Source organism: Perkinsus marinus, assembly GCF_000006405.1.
Source record: "Perkinsus marinus ATCC 50983 genomic scaffold scf_1104296958668, whole genome shotgun sequence".
Taxonomy (NCBI): domain Eukaryota; phylum Perkinsozoa; order Perkinsida; family Perkinsidae; genus Perkinsus; species Perkinsus marinus.
In genome coordinates, this window is record NW_003206680.1 from 34,892 (window position 1) to 50,958 (window position 16,067).

A 16,067-nucleotide genomic window follows, 5' to 3' on the forward strand; every position below is an offset into this window, starting at 1 on the left:
ATTACTTTGAAACGCGAACACGTGCCCTCCCGATATCTATAACTTGTGAGCTCAGGGCCATTGCTGAGAATTGAAAATGTGTTCTGTAAACTGTTGCGAATAATCTTATAAAACGCGGCTTATTCTCATCGGGGAAGAAAATATCTTTTCTTAGAATATTTGAATAATAAGTACATCTTGAAATATATAAAAATATATATTTTCACTGGGGAAGTCCTTTCGTAACTGTGAGTTTAATATGAAAATTTATCATCGTTATCAATGCTGTTCTCTCCGTAGTCTTATTATAGTCTTCCCAAAAAATATTCGGACAACTGTGCTATCGCTTCGCGTATTTCTTTAAAACTGAGCTCTCGAGACCCTCACCGTTCGGATGAGTCTAGTTGATGTGTTCGGCGAAAAATAAAATTAATTAATTATCACAGTTTATGCCGTGTCGACGCTGCTGTGCGTCCTTGCGATGGATGAAGAGAAAATGCTTGAAAAAAGCATGCCCCGAGAATTGAACCCGTGATCATTACTTCGTCTCGAAGGCCTGCCTTGCTCGGAAATTCTCAACCAGGGAATTGTTTTTCATCTCCTTGTTGTTGTCAGATAGAACAGAAGATAGCATCGATTCCGTACAGTTTCGCGGAGTTTGCTGCGCCGACTGTCGCCTCTGCGGGAGATGCCGAAGTCGATGATGGTAAGGAGAAGAACGATGACGAGGCCGCAGGTAAGGAAAGGAAAAACGGCGAGGAAGTAGAAGGGAATCCAAAAAAAGATGAGGAGATGCGGGATGAGAGAGAACCTAGTAGAAGTGATAAGAAGCGATCTCGAGGTGAGGCTACGGCAGGGGTTGTTCTGTTGCGGATGGAAAAATTCCAAAGCAGTGTTTTGAACCTTGGTTCATGAAGTTGGTATACAGGAGATAAAGTCTAGAAGCGCCACGGGTTCAATAAACCTGTGGCAACCACCCAAACCTCCATATTCCTGAACACAATATAGGTGGTTACAGTAAATCCATAAATAAGGAGTTGAGGGGTTGCTTTGTTGCGGGTGGAAAATTTCCAAGCAATGTTTTGAACCTTGGTTCATGAAGTGTCGTACATTCTGAGAATATGTTGAAATTTAGTGACATCTCTGGATGGGCGCCTATTGTATCAGCATTCTGTGAAGTATAGTGGTCTTTTTTTATTGATAATTGAGTTGGTCATTGAATATAACATGGCATTCTGAGAATGTGTTGGAATTTAGTGACACCTCTGGGTGGGCGCCTATTGCATCAGCATTCTGTGAAGTATAATGGTCTTGTATCTTCGATGATTGAGTTGGTCATTGAATATAACATGATATTCTGGGGATGCTAGCTCTAACCGAAGAAAGGATGAGTGACAGTGTTTCTGCTAGATAACGACAGATCGCCAGAGCGGTCGAGCTCACGCAGTCGTCGCCGTCGTCGCAGCCGTTCGCGTTCCGACACACGGAGGAGATCATCTCGAAGGCCTTCTCGCGATGATGAAGATACCCAACCCGAGAGACATCGTCGTAGTCGTAGAGTATCGTCGTCACGTTCGAGGTCGGGTGGTCGTTATAGGAGACGGAGATCGTCGGCGTCTAGGGAAAGGAGGTATGCCGGTTTATGGAGGATTTGAAAGAGTTATGGTCGCTGAAAGACACTTCCTAGGTCGTAAAAGTCCTCTAAGATTCTGAAGTTGATATATACTACTCGTCGTGTGATATTCACTCAGCCTTCTCTCCCCTTCATAGGTCGTATAGATGATACCCCTAAGACGTCACCATCACTGATATACGTTATTATGGTATTCAGAAATGCCGAAGATGAGGGTGCTGGTGTTGTAGTCTTATTTTCCATACGACCTCTCCACGTGGGAATTTGCGTTGTTGACAATTTTCATGGAAAAAGTCAGTGAAAAGGGTTCTCCGGGTTCTACCTGCATAGTGGAATCCACTTATTTTCGGGTATTAGCGAGGTCTGACGGAAAAATTGAATATTTTGTTTTAGCTGATGGCTCATTGACGTTTTACGTGGAGTGGCCTAAAACTCGGTGAAAAACGCGATATGAAGTAGTCGTGAAATATATTTTTCACTAGTGTTTTTCATATCACTAGGGTCGTGAAACTTCATCTTAGTGATGGTGTGCTTATCTACTAGTGATAGAAGATCATAGTCAGAGTTGAAGAACTCGGGATGAAATTTCGCAATTTCGATTATTTCGAATTTTTTTTGTTAAACGTCAAAGTTGATATCCACTTCGTGGTATTCCATAGGCGTTGGAAATGTTCGGGCGTTTACTGCAACTCTTACGGTGAACGCCCGAAAATTTCGACAGATTGAAAATTGTCAAAAATTGGTATTCGAGTCGTTGGGATGGGAGGAATCAAGATGATCTGCTGAGTCTGAGTCTCGGAAATCGTTATATAAAAGTACCAGCATTACCTCTGTCGAGAGTTTATATCTACACAGAAGCCAGAAATATACGACGCCCCTCCATGGAGGTATATCGTGAATAACAGGGGAGGTTTGCAGTTGTGAAACGCATCTAGATTCAGCATAAGCTGCTGTTCGAACAAGCGCGATGAAACTCTCCATTTCCCTCGAAGGTCCTCTCATCACATCGAATGTCCTTCTGGAACCTCGAAAGGGCCATACGAACGTGTCCGAACGTCTCTCGTCCTTCTAAAGGCGTGGTCCGAGCAGTACAGCAACTGCGGTGTATATCGACTGATGATGAAATAGCATCTAGTGTTCTCACTGAGGCCACAGCAGAGATCGCGACAAGCATCAGTGTTTGTTTGCCGATAGAAACCTTAAAAGTGGTCCTTCAAACCTGTATAGAACATCCCTCCGACCTACGGGAAGGGGTCATCACCGCGATCGCTGCTCATGCCATTCCACGACTTGACATTGAAGACTTGGTCGTACTCGCAACGGATGCGGAAATCGTCGACCGAAAGCTCAACGCCCCCATTTTGGGAGCAACTGTGAAGGTGCTCCGGGGAAAGGGGGCGAAGAAACTCAAATCTGGTTTGACCAGTGAGGAAGCGGCAAACGAAATCGTCAAGGAGATATCTGCCGGCCCATGGGACGCTGATTTTGCTAAAGCAGTTATCAGCAGTGATGGATTCCTCTCATCTGCGAGTGGAAATGAAATGATAAGTAAATTGGTGAACTCGATATTCGAACTGGAGGACACCGATTTGGCCGTGAAAGTCGTGGTGAATCCCGCGCTCACTATGCGAGTTCGATGGGTTTTCGTCCAGCATCTAATCGAAAAATACAGCTCAGCCGACCGAGCCGTGGAGCTTCTCAGTTTTGTAGCAAAATCCAGAGCAGTGATCGTACGTCAGCTGCGAGCACTCCGGGCTGTCTCTGGAATACACGTTATTGAAGCTCTGGTCGGCCTTGACGATACGGTGGTGATGAAGACTTGCGCGGAAACGGTCGTTCGAATGGTCCGAAGTCTACATAGTATTGCGCTCAAACGAACTATCCATTGGTACGCCACCTTTCCGAACCGGGACGCACACTTCAGGAAGTGGCTGGGGGCAAATCTGAGTCGGCAATTAGGGAGAATGGAGGGGCCTCGAGTGAGAAACTTCCTATCAACCGTAGCTGTGAAGGCTGATGGACACCTTGTCCTCGATCCCATCATCAACTCGGGCGAGATCTCCTGTCCGCTCATGTTCGACGCTCTCGCGCAAGCTCTAATGCGACCGGGTCTGCCTACAGCGACCGTAGAGAGGATCGCTTCTCGTCTTGTGGACTCCTGTGACTGTAATTCTACGGAGAAATGGGACTCCTTGGTGCTGGTCCTCCCAGCAGAGACGCTACCTTGTCTGGCTTTGTGCACTGCCGAAAGATTTCCCCACCAGCCACAGCGAGCTTCGGTAGTGGTCGAGCGAATGCGGAAGATCCTCGAGGGCCCAGGCGGGGAGAATCACAGAGGCCCCTACACCACTGCTGTCGCCCGACTGTCGGCGCTCGGCTACTCTTGTGACGGCTGGAGGGACCTAGTTTGCCCTGAGAATCCTCTTGCTCAAGTCGTTGGTCTCTCGAGCAAGGTAACTCTAGCAAGGGCTCAAGGAGGTCATCGTTGCGAAGGCCTTGAGGGGCCTCTAGTGACAGAGCTCAACCTACAAGTTGACAAGGAGGTGGCTGGTCAGGAGTGGCTCGGCGAGTTCCCACCCGTCCTACCGTGTGGAGACTTGCACGATGCCGAGTGTAACCTGGTGGAACTGATGGAGGTCTACAGTCCCCATCGTCTCTGGTTCGCCAGGAGGTGTCTCGTCGCAGCGTCAATGGTCGCCTCTCGAGAACTGACCAGCGCCCCGCTCGTCTCCTTCATCACGAGGAAGAGCCCTACAGGAGAAGCTCATGAAATATGTGTACGACACGACGTTGGTTATGTAGCCGCCGTCGTGGACCTCCTCGCCACCTCGTTCGAATCGGGTGAGAAAAACGAAGCGCTCTGGTGGAGCATCTTTGCTCGGCTATTCGACTGTTCTACAACGTCCGAACGCACTCTGAAGATTCTCACCGAGATCCTCGATAAGATGCTGCCACTGGAGAGCACTCAGTGCGCTTTCCGAACTCTCGAGAAGTTAGCTCTGGAGTCCTTCATGGACACAGAAAGCTGTCGAAGGAGTCGCTGGGTAGCGCAAAGTCTTCACACAATCTACCACGTTGCGATGAGGTGCGGGAAGAACGAAAATTCATCTTGGCTGGAGGACAGGAGGCTGTTCATTGTTCATCTCATAAGAACGGTGTCATTAGACCTATGCCCCGATGCCTTACTATTGGTGTTTGAATGCGCGATGATGTTCGGCGCGAGCTGCCAACACTTGAGGTGCATCGCAGAGGCCGCGGTCGAGGGCTGTGAGGATGCTGATCGTCAGACGATGAGGTGGGACCTTCGGAGGCGTATGCAAGGCTATGAGAATAGAGGCTTTATAATCGAAGGATTGGAGGCAATCGAATCAGATACCCTCCCCTACTGGGTCCATCTCTCAAGCGATGCCGTCGAGTCGTGAGCAAAAGGGTCATCCAGTGGCTATGCGACTTGGCGGAGCAGACCAAAGAGGAGATCGTCGAGAACGACACGGATGGAGGCGTTGGCTCTCTTGTAGACAGAGTTGCTAAGTCGGCACTGACTCGTCTGCGGGAGGCAGTTTGGCGTCCTTCGTAGAGCCACCTACCAAATTCTCATCCAAGGATCCTTCCTCAAGTCGTGCTTGTCCTCTGCTGATGATGGGCTCCTCCTGGCGGTCATGAAACCTTTGCATCGTTTTATCGGTAGGGCACCACTACTGTTATGCGGTTACAGCTCCATTGATATTACTTGATATATTTCAGATCACTTGGTTAGTCTCATGAAGCAAGAGGATACGCGTGCTCCGCGATTGTTGAGGACGGCTCGTTGTCTTCATGACAAGATTGACAAACTCCTCCTGGTTGATACCACTTCTAGGATGGATGCATCTAGATTAGCTCGGGTCGGTCCGTAGTTGTACTTGGCGACTCCAACTCGGAGTTGTTCGGAGAGTCACTGCTTACTCTAATCACTCATCGAAAGAGTATTTCAGCGAAAAACTAAACAACTTTTAATGATGACTATTAAATAAGTATAATATTTCAGCGAAATAACTGCTTCTCATCTCCTTTAGGATGTGATAAGTTTGCGATTTTCCCTCCGGGCCCTGGCTAATATAACGCGCGATTCCAAGCATACGAGTGGTGCGATGGAAGTTCGGAACGGCGAAGTTGACTCGACACTCTCCGCTGCCTCGCCCTGTCCCTCTCCGAGTTCATCCTCAACATATCGCCGAGGATTCGGGATTCATCCCCACCCATCAGCGACGAAGCGACGGCGTTTTTCGTATCTTCCTACGCCGTGCACCGCTCGACGATAAAGATCGTTTGATGACAGCATATCAATGATGGCATGAATGTCACGTTTGTGGCAAGTGCTATTTTCTCGCCATTTCTGCATAGTCGCGTTCGGAAAATGCCGCAATTGACGCCGCTTCACTTTCATATTGTAAGGGAAGCTGTGTGAGTCAAACTAATCTCGGCATTATGAAATAAAAATGAATCACTTCAAGTAATGGTATGCGAGTCAGATCGCTCATAAATCGTCAATCATTGACTTCATCAATTGCCATCAAATGTCAAAGTTTGACAATGACGGCTTGGTGGGGCAAGCTCCATCCGACAAAGCTCCGTTGGTGAGAGTCTCACCATGAAAGCAGGTGATCTATTCCCAAGTATGAATCGCGCGGCCACCGATCGAACGATCGCTGCCAGGACCTGGATCAACGGGACGTAGCCTCCGCGTACGTAGAGCGCGGCGTAGGCAACACTTATAGTCACTGTGCCCGGCCAATCTTTGTTGTTGATGTCTCAAGCGGCACCAGTGTTCTCTAAATCGGGGATCCCGGACTTTCGCGGAAACTTCCTCTTCATTTTCTTGAGAGCGATATTTCTCAGGATTGACAGAGGTTATCTCGCCCTGTGGCCAAAAACTCATTGGCATGATGAAAGTACACAGTTTAAACGGATAAAGCTGAGCCCTCGAGAGCTAATGTGCATCGATGCGAGTCTAACTAAGCCGTGTTGTCGTAGTAGGCCTTGGACTTAAAACTCACACACACACACATTTCTCAGTAGCCTTTTGCTCAGTGTGGTATTCCGATGTAGAAGTCCTGCCATTCATCCCACGCAGCCTCTCAAAAGTCAAGATGGTGAAGGAGATACTTCATCCTACTAGGATGATCCCAAGCTGGAGCCTCTAGACTGAGGAATCTCTACTAGAGATGATCTCGGTTTCGTTCACACCGGACCCTCCGGTGAATCGTCATTTCCCACTCGGTGATTCAGGAGGGCGGTCTACCATAGACTCTGATCCAACGCGGAAAGAATTGCCAACTTCAAGTTGGGATAGGTATTTATTGTCACAACGATGTTGCGTTGACCATGAGCCATCCACACCTATGCACTGCCTTTCAACGACACAACAATCAACGAGTTTGCAATAGAAACAACGTTATGAGAAACAATACAGTGGAGGCTGTCGGATTCACTTCTTTTGACTGCTTCTATCCATCATTGGTGAGTCACGGTAACTGACAGAATAGGAAATCTACAAGCCGGATCGCCACCAAGAGCATACCGTGTGTCGAATTGGGGATCAGTTGTGAAGGGCCAGTGATCTTTAATACATCGGGACCATACCTATGTGAAAAACAAAGATATCTCAACAAGGGACAGCGAAAATTTATGATAGTGTGAATATATATCTTCCGTTGTGATGCAGCATTAACCCTCAAACATCATACGAAGATCCAGGGGATAGTAGGTCTCAACAAATGTCGGCTTATGTTAATGTCATAGTACATCTATTGTAAGATACGGAAATGTTCTAAATGCCCCTTTCTGTGTAAACCAAGATCGCTGAATTCAACGAGTAATAAGATATCACAGACGCCCGCCTCCAAGTCAACAACACTCTACGCCTACTCGTTCGATCCCATTTTTGGCGTCCTTTTCATTCCCACTGTGCGCTGTTAAGGAACGCAGAGCCGCGTCTTTCACACAACGTTGCTTCCGAGACCACATATGATTCCCTGAAAAGCAGCAAACCATCAACAGACCATATCTACCATTGCAAATGCTACAGATTTTCGGGAAGCCGATCTCGCCGTTAATATCGCTGCGTATTCCACATGTATAATTTCGAGCGTGCGTCCGTGCGAATGATTTCTCCTCAACCCAACAGATTCCCACTCGACGACAGAAGCAATCGAAATCCCAATGGTCAGGTATAGGAAAATCTCATGCGAGCCTTCCCGAACGATATAGCATGGGAAAATACCGAGCCTGGGACTCGAACCGACGACCCATCACGACAGACACTCCAAACTCATAAATTTTCAGCGCGGATTCCGCTGAGCACGCGACAGCCAGCGAGCCTCACGTCCCGCGTAAGGAACAGTTGCCAACTCACCCAGTGGATCTTCCCCTATATAGTCCGTCCACTTCGTCCATAGCTGAAAACAACCACTGCTGCTACTCCTACAGGACATTATGAACCCACCTCACACTCCCCACTAAGATTAGCCGCTCTGATCTCCGTACATGCTATATGATCGATATTTGCAGTATCGATTTTAGCCCGGGCGAAGTCAAACGCATGGACGAGCTCATGTGCCAATATACGACGAAATTGGAAGGGGTTCCAAAAATGATTTCCGCACATCCAAACAGTATTCTTCGATGGAGAAAACCCCGCACCTGCTGTACTCATCAACAGTCTTCCTGCACATAGCCAACTACATTCGGTGGTGACAGTTAGAGAATTTCCAGAAAATTTTGAGAAATTAGCGTTCAACTTTTCTAAATTAAATTCTTTGTGAGGAAAATCCCGAGTTCAGCTGAGGATAGCAAACATATATTCCCCCAACACTTTCTCACTGTGAGTAACATCGTGGGGACAGCGAACACAAACAAGATCGACTGGGGCGTTCATCGCGCTGAGGGCATTCAGGAGGATATCCACTTTCCACCACCTAACACAGACACACACCGGTTTGGAAAACTATATAAATTTTCAACCACATGTCTTAGTGACAATGTGAAAATTCTTAGGAAATATTGGGAAATTCTTGTTGATTTCCGTACATTTCGTGTGTGAACTTTCGTAATCAGTCAGGCACCTCCTGAACTCAGCTGCTGAGGAATCCACACTTATTCCTCCAACAAAGGAGTTTCACCCGTTTAACGCGGAGTGACTAATACTCAATGTAAAATGGTTGGACGTATATCTTGCTTACCGCGACCGCTAACACGATTGATCTCCCAGAAGTGAACAATTGTGAAATATGCTTTTCAACCGTGTTTTTCATATCACTAGGGTGGTGAAACCCGACTGAATATTACACTTTCAGTGACGACGATACAATTATACGCATCTATCCTAGCCCTCAGATGCTTGTCACACGCGTTCTCTTTTCTAGAAAGATGTGATGATATTTACTTGCGCTTCTCCTCTTTCTCAAGTTCATTATCATTTTGATAAAACTTTCAGGGTATGCCAACTTCATCTTCTGGTTCGCCTGGGTCCACCAAAACTCCTTATTAGCCCAGCTATGATTACTTTTTTACGTATCCATCACAAATTGATAACCATAACTTATTCAACACATATGATATTCGCAATTACATTTCCCCACTCACCCGAAAGCTCTCCTGCTATACGCCTCACACTTCTTCCTATCAAACCATGATAGACCCGGATCACAACGATGCTCATCCATACGAATTTGGATATCCCCCGACACCGATGAGGATGACGCTGTGTCGTACGAAGGGGCGTAAGATGGGCGCCACATATGAAAACACTACGAAACAGAACTTCTACGAAATCAGTAGTGGTTTGTCATAAACTCCTCGACAACACTGGAGCTTCACCACCCTAGTGAAATTATATTTCACGACTACTGCATATCGCGTTTTCACCGAGTTTTACGACGCCACTTCACGTAAAACGGGTTGTTGTGAAACTCCATTGATATCATACCGTATCGTAATACTAGGATATTATTTTCGATCTATCTTTTCCCTGTGAAATATTTTTCCATTTTTTGGTATTTTTTCTTATACCATTTTATATAATACTCTTCATCACTTAACAAATTTGTACATATAAAAACCCAGATACCCCAAAACCATTTTTCACAACGCTATCAATGCTAGCCGCTCTACACATATCTTTAGGTTGAAACAACAAGATACAAAACATGTCCACTTATGAGCACTAAACTCAACATATCGATACACTAGGATAGGAAACTATCAAACAGTCGTAATTTCAGTAACGTTGGACAGTGACTTTCATCATCCTTACGCCTCCCCCTTCGACACGAGCTCCCGTATATACTTGAACCTTGCCACGCACTCCTTCTTAGTTTTCCCCGGCACCTGATATCAATATCATATAAAACCACAAATTTCGGTGTGGGAAAATATTTTCGCTTCCAAAACTTGCATATAAATTCTCCAAATTTCCTTCAAAATTATCACCAACACATGCAGTAGACCACGCCGAGAAATTCGCTCACATCATCTGCAATTCTCCTCCATCGTTCGTTCGCTCCCAACGATGCAGCGTGAGTCGCCAGCGCTTTCTCCAGAGCCTAGCAAACGAACAACGACACCATCATCACCACTTCTTCTAACACTGGAGTTTCACAACAACCCGTTTTACGTGAAGTGGCGTCGTAAAACTCGGTGAAAAACGCGATATTCGCGGTGATATGCAGTAGTCGTGAAATATATTTTTCATATCACTAGGGTGGTGAAACTCCACCAATATAAAAACAAGTACGCGCATGCTCAACTACACTTGTACAAATTTGAGGAAATTTCGGCAAATTCTCTTTACTTTCTTCACATTCCCACCTCCCTCCCAAATAAACTCCTCTAGTGAGTGAGGAAACTCCTGAGCTCAGTTGAGGAAATCCAAAATTCATTCCAACACCGATACGCCTATTACTACACATAGATAGTAAGCCTAATACTAGGAGTATTGTCAGTTTCCTTACTAATCATTCACACTGATAAAACATCACACAATTTCCAACAGTGTACTTCATCACTGTTGGAGGAATATATCTTCGACCTCCTCCTCCTCAGCTGAGCTAAGCAGCCGGGTAGAAGTGTACAGAAACCAACAAGAATTTCCCAAAATTTTCATATTATCATCACCAACATATCTTTTCCCCCCATACTTCAAACATAACTACTTTCTGTTGCGTCGGCGTCCAATCTTCAGGAGAGCTACTCGGTTTTTCAACCTGCGGGGAAGGTGAAGTAGTAGTAAGAGTCGGCTTCGGCACATCCTGATAATCAAAAAACAGTCAATGTATGCTTCGAAAATACGTTTGCTTTCTCCATCGAAATTTCCAAAGCTATTCACATCTACACACAATTCAACTGTACACAAACCAACAACAATTTTCGCAAAAAAAATATTCATTTTTCCTATCAACACGAGTATTTTATTTTATTCTTTTTTCCCTCGCATACCATAAATTCACGACGACATCATCATACAGGTTTCCACGACAGATCACACAATTGTTTCCCACCTAGTGAATTTCGAAATATATTTTTCACGGGTGAAACTCATTCATCATTCTAACACCAACAACAACGTTATATACCACCTTCGAGGCCATAGTCGCCTCCTGTTTTTCTTCAGCCTTTTGATTTTTCAGATACTCAGGAGTAGCCATCAGCCTCGTCTGCGCTATCACCTACATATAAAATACCACAACTTCATCATAACAACATACAACGTATAAACCAACGCTGAAAAGCCGAATGAAATTACTCTCATTCGAGGCCTATATCGTTTTCATATTTTCCCGCAAAATTCAATAAAATTCGAGAATTTTCGAAATTTTCGAGAAAAAAAACATTTTTCTTGGGAAACCTTGTCTATTCCATCATCATCACCTCATTAAAAGTATACCGCATTTTCTGCGAAAAATGGCTAACTTTTTTTCCCGAAAAACTGAACCCGTGCAATATTCGAGTGATATAACTTCACTACCATATATGCTACTGAAAAATTTCCTCAAAATTTCTAGCCCTGCGTAACGTCCTTAGACCCTTTTTCATACCACTAGATTACCTCATCAGCAGTCCTATTAAACCCAGCACTTTGTAAGAACTGAGCAATAGCTTTCCACCTCCCTGCATACCCAACTTTATATTTCTGCTGCCCTTTAGCCAACATATGGACCTCATCCAACGACCAAGGAGCTCCAACCTTCCCTGAAACCAATAGGTCCCCGGTTCAATCCTCGGGCACGGCACCTACCATGTTTATTAACTTTAGCTGCCGCACTCGCGACATGTTTCACACTCTTCTTCTTCGCTTGAGCAACGTGCTCTAATGCCACGTCAAACCTAGAGAGAATTTGATAGAACACGAAAGTAAACTTTCATTATAATTTTCTTTCGATTTCATAAATTCATCAATTATTGGAGTTTCACAACAACCCGTTTTACGTGAAGTGGCGTCGTAAAACTCGGTGAAAAACGCGGTGATATGCAGTAGTCGTGAAATATGTTTTTCATATCACTAGGATGAAACTCCATTGATAAATTTCAACACAAAAAATTAAAAAATTTCTTTAAAAAATGAATACCACACTTAAATTCTCTTTCGATTTCATAAATTTTACAAATTTCAAAATTTATCAATTTACTGATAAATTTCAACAAAAAAGATTAAAAAAAAATTAAAGGAATACCACACTTCAAAAAAATTATTACGGATGATAATTAAATTATTTAGATATTTTTCAAACGCCATACGATGATAAAACTCCTATTCTGTGGAAAAAATATTCCGGAAACCATATTTCTTTTTTATTTCTAATTCGCTCTTTCCTCATTCGAACTTTTTCCTCAAATTCATAAATTTCATTCACAAATTTCAATTTTCTCAACGCTCTTCAAAAATCAAATTTTCATTCACAAATTTGAACTTCTGAAAAAAAAAACCACACGGGAATCACATTTTTTCTCAAAAATTTCCTCTTTTTTCCCTGCTGAATATCTGCGATTAAAAATTAGCCAATTAGCACACACAGTGAAAAAAATTTCTTTGCAAAATTCGATAAAAAACTCCGCTTCCCCACAAGCTACATTGCTTTCAATTTCCCACCATCACTAGCCAAGGTCTCAGCCTTCGCCGCGAACTTCTCCAACTGTGGAGGCGTAAGGTCCAGAAGTAACTACAGCAGAACGGTAGAGCGCCCCTCTCTCCAGCAGCCAACCCAGGTTCTAATCCACCCCTCCGGAAATTCATCATACCGTATGATAAATTTCAGATAATGATAAAAGTATAATATAATGATATAATTTCAGATGAAATAAATTTCTATATGATAAAAGTTTCAGAAAATAATTTTTTTTCAGAAATTCTTTGATAAATTCCCATAGAAAAATTCTTCATATATCACCATAGAATCGAGTGGACGTAGACAAATAAAATTCCTCCGCAAAAACCAACCCCTCCTTTTCTCACATTCTTCAGCGTCTCCTGATCCACCACATCACAGTTACTCCTATAAGTACTACGGACACTCTGAGAGAGAAAACCAACCATCAAACTCTCGACGATTAGACAAAAGCGCGCGCCCGAATAATCGATATCATTACATATCCACAGAAATCGAGCCCCTGTACGTGAGTCCTACTTGTCGTATTTTCTTCAACCTCTCTCGTTCCTCTTTCTCCTTCCTTTTATCCTCTTCTTTCCTCTTCTCCAGCTCGGCCTCTTCGGCCTCCTTACGTCGTCTTTCCGCTACTTCCGCTCTGAACATGACGATAGCAATAACAACAACAACAACAACAACAACAACAACAACAACAACAACAACAACAACAACAACAACAACAACAACAACAACAACAACAATTCACCCGTTCAACGTGAAGTAGCGTATTACTCTGTGAAAAACGCGATATTCGCGGTGATATGCAGTAGTCGTGAAATACGTTTCTCACTAGTGTTTTTCATATCACTAGGATCGTGAAACTCCCATAATATTAATAATACCATTTTTTTACACAACCACCCAACAAAGTAATACTCAATTTTTTCCCTCCGCTTCTCCTCCTTCTCCTTCTCTTGGAGCTCCTTCACTCGTCGCTCATCCTCCTTTTCCCTCAACAGCCGAGGATCAAATCTAACATATACAAAGACGTTCTAATCGATTCGAAAGAACACAACTCGACACAATTGTGGTATTGTGACACACAGAAAATCATCATATTCCACGTACGTCTTCAATCAGCTTCTCATGAAAAATATAAACATTTTCCCCATCGTTATTATCAAACCCTAGGGAGGGCGTAGTTTCTTAGATGGGCCCCTCATCAGCTGCTCTACTATAATGCAGTTTCTCATGCGGGTAATATCCTCAGATTTAGAATGCAACGCGTTGACCAAGCATTTGAATTCACATCACGATTTGTCAGAATTGTGGTATTGCTTCCAGAAACCTATAATATTCCCACAGGGAGTTTTCCATGTATGTCTTCAATCAGTTTCTCATGAAAAACATAAACATTTTCCCCATTGTTATTATCAAACTGTTATTTCTCAAAGTTAGATGAACCTCTATTACGATGCAGTTGAAGTAATATGGTGACACGCATTTGCATCAACCATTCGAATTCAAATCACGATTTATCAAAATTGTGGTATTGTCCCCAAGAACCTATAATATTCCCAGAGGGGGAAGGGAATTTCCCACGAATAGCTTTCCATATAAGAACAATTTCATCCTTGGAAAACGCGATCGCTCAAAACTAGATTGCACGCATGCACATATTACTGCATAGCCGACTCTACTAGTTTCCTTATTCTCGATGCCTCAGCCGTCTCGTATTTTCGTCGAATCTACCAAAATATCCAAGGTTACCGCATAAAAGATTCAAAACAGGTCCAAACCCGACCCTACCCTCTGATTCTGCCTCTCTACCCATCTTCGCTCCTCACGACAACTAGCATCAGCGACATCATACTCATCGTGTTGGGAGAAATCCCGCCACGAATCGAAGTTCATCCAGAAGTGATAGAATCGCTTAACCTAACTCGAAAGCGCTCAAAAGATTTCCCATATAAATGATACTCAGAATTATTCATTATAATTATAATATTTAATCAATAATATCCAATAATATTATTTAAGTTAATCGATTAATAGCCAATAATATCCCCATCAATAAGAACTATATCAATAATATTCACTGGAGTTTCACCCACCACCCTAGTGATATGAAAAACATATTCCACAACTACTGCATATCACCGCGAATATCGCTTTTCTCACGGAGTATTACGCCACTTCACGTAAAACGGGTTGTGTCCTAAAATGGCGCTGAAATTTTGTATCTAGACGCCTCTTACCACTGCTGCAAAAAAAAACTCGCATTCCTCAGCTGATGAGCTCAGCACCTTCCGGAGTTTATAAACCAATTAGGAGAATATGCAACTAGTGCACAAAAACTAACAATCATTTTCCAGAATCTTCTCAGAAACTTGTTATTGCTATCACCAACACATGTGGTTGACCATGTTCATATTTTACCATAAAACCTCCAACACATTGCTCTGATAGAGTGGTTTGCCACAGTTTGTGATTCTTAAGTACCCTTTGTTGTGCGTAGTCGTGTGCGCACAGTATCTTGCGCAGTACTGATCGATTATCCATAGCTGTTCGGTATTGCACGCACGCACAGGTGGTACATATGTTATACCCCACTCTAAGTGGACTAGCGTTGCTAGTGAGCTTGACGGTACACACATTGCTACATCTGGTGCCCAGACCCAGGACCAACATGCCGTTCAAGCTCGAATCTGTATTGGAACCCTATTCTGGTGGTGAAAACGACTTCGCTCTTTGGCTGCAGGAGTTCGAGACGGTGGCCGAGGCTTCTAAGTGGACTATTAAGCAAAAGTCACAATATATCGTACTTTTTATGAAGGGCTCGGCCAAAGAGATCGCTAGGCAAGCCCTGGAGGAAGTTGAGGGCGATCCAGCTGGTGCCTATGCTCATGTGGTTAGGGCCCTGGATAGAGCGTACTCGCTCAAAACTCACGAGGCGTGGAAGCGTCTGACTCGCCGTGAGTGGCACAAGGAAGATAGTGTTGATGGTGTATTAGCTGAATTCCGCCGCTACCTTAGAGTGCTAGGGGTTACTACCACAGTGGCTGCTGAGAACATCCTTCGTGAAAGCCTGATTGCCACCCTGCCCGAAGACGTGCAGAAGGCCATCCGGGTGTTCGAGGAGGATGGGCGCCAGTTGCCTTTGGCTGATGTTGTTGCTAAGGCTCGAGCTCAGCTGAAGACTTACTCTGGTGAGAAGAAGCTTGCTGCGGGTGCTGTCACTGGTGGTCAATACTGTTATATCTGTAAGGCAACCGGCCATATTGCTGCAGAGTGTCGAGAGCGCGGAGCGACACGTCCTACCTCGAAGCCCAAAG

General features: G+C 44.3%; 3 protein-coding genes across 3 annotated transcripts in view; 1 reads left to right on the forward strand and 2 right to left on the reverse strand.

The window, feature by feature from the left end:
* Positions 1-3,684: 3,684 nt before the first annotated feature.
* Pmar_PMAR021281 (hypothetical protein) lies at positions 3,685-5,034 on the forward strand (the record flags this gene model as incomplete). Its single annotated transcript, XM_002774229.1, has 1 exon — positions 3,685-5,034. The coding sequence occupies one exon, from the start codon at positions 3,685-3,687 to the stop codon at positions 5,032-5,034; it is 1,350 nt and encodes a 449-aa protein (XP_002774275.1).
* Positions 5,035-7,932: 2,898 nt separating this feature from the next.
* On the reverse strand, positions 7,933-8,258 carry Pmar_PMAR021282 (kub3-prov protein, putative; the record flags this gene model as incomplete). Its single annotated transcript, XM_002774230.1, has 2 exons — positions 7,933-8,049; positions 8,097-8,258. The coding sequence occupies 2 exons, from the start codon at positions 8,256-8,258 to the stop codon at positions 7,933-7,935; spliced, it is 279 nt and encodes a 92-aa protein (XP_002774276.1).
* A 1,643-nt stretch (positions 8,259-9,901) lies between these two features.
* The window catches only part of Pmar_PMAR021283 (conserved hypothetical protein), a gene marked incomplete at both ends in the record, with an annotated part of 7,726 nt that continues 1,560 nt past the window's right edge, over positions 9,902-16,067 (reverse strand). Inside the window, 15 exons of the mRNA XM_002774231.1 lie at positions 9,902-9,979; positions 10,120-10,194; positions 10,804-10,899; positions 11,227-11,316; positions 11,697-11,839; positions 11,886-11,974; positions 12,719-12,807; positions 13,101-13,160; positions 13,273-13,390; positions 13,669-13,764; positions 14,416-14,480; positions 14,542-14,670; positions 15,422-15,527; positions 15,558-15,652; positions 15,938-15,993. Of these exons, the coding sequence (XP_002774277.1) occupies positions 9,902-9,979; positions 10,120-10,194; positions 10,804-10,899; positions 11,227-11,316; positions 11,697-11,839; positions 11,886-11,974; positions 12,719-12,807; positions 13,101-13,160; positions 13,273-13,390; positions 13,669-13,764; positions 14,416-14,480; positions 14,542-14,670; positions 15,422-15,527; positions 15,558-15,652; positions 15,938-15,993 (1,385 nt within the window). The remainder of the gene's footprint in view (positions 9,980-10,119; positions 10,195-10,803; positions 10,900-11,226; positions 11,317-11,696; positions 11,840-11,885; positions 11,975-12,718; positions 12,808-13,100; positions 13,161-13,272; positions 13,391-13,668; positions 13,765-14,415; positions 14,481-14,541; positions 14,671-15,421; positions 15,528-15,557; positions 15,653-15,937; positions 15,994-16,067) is intronic.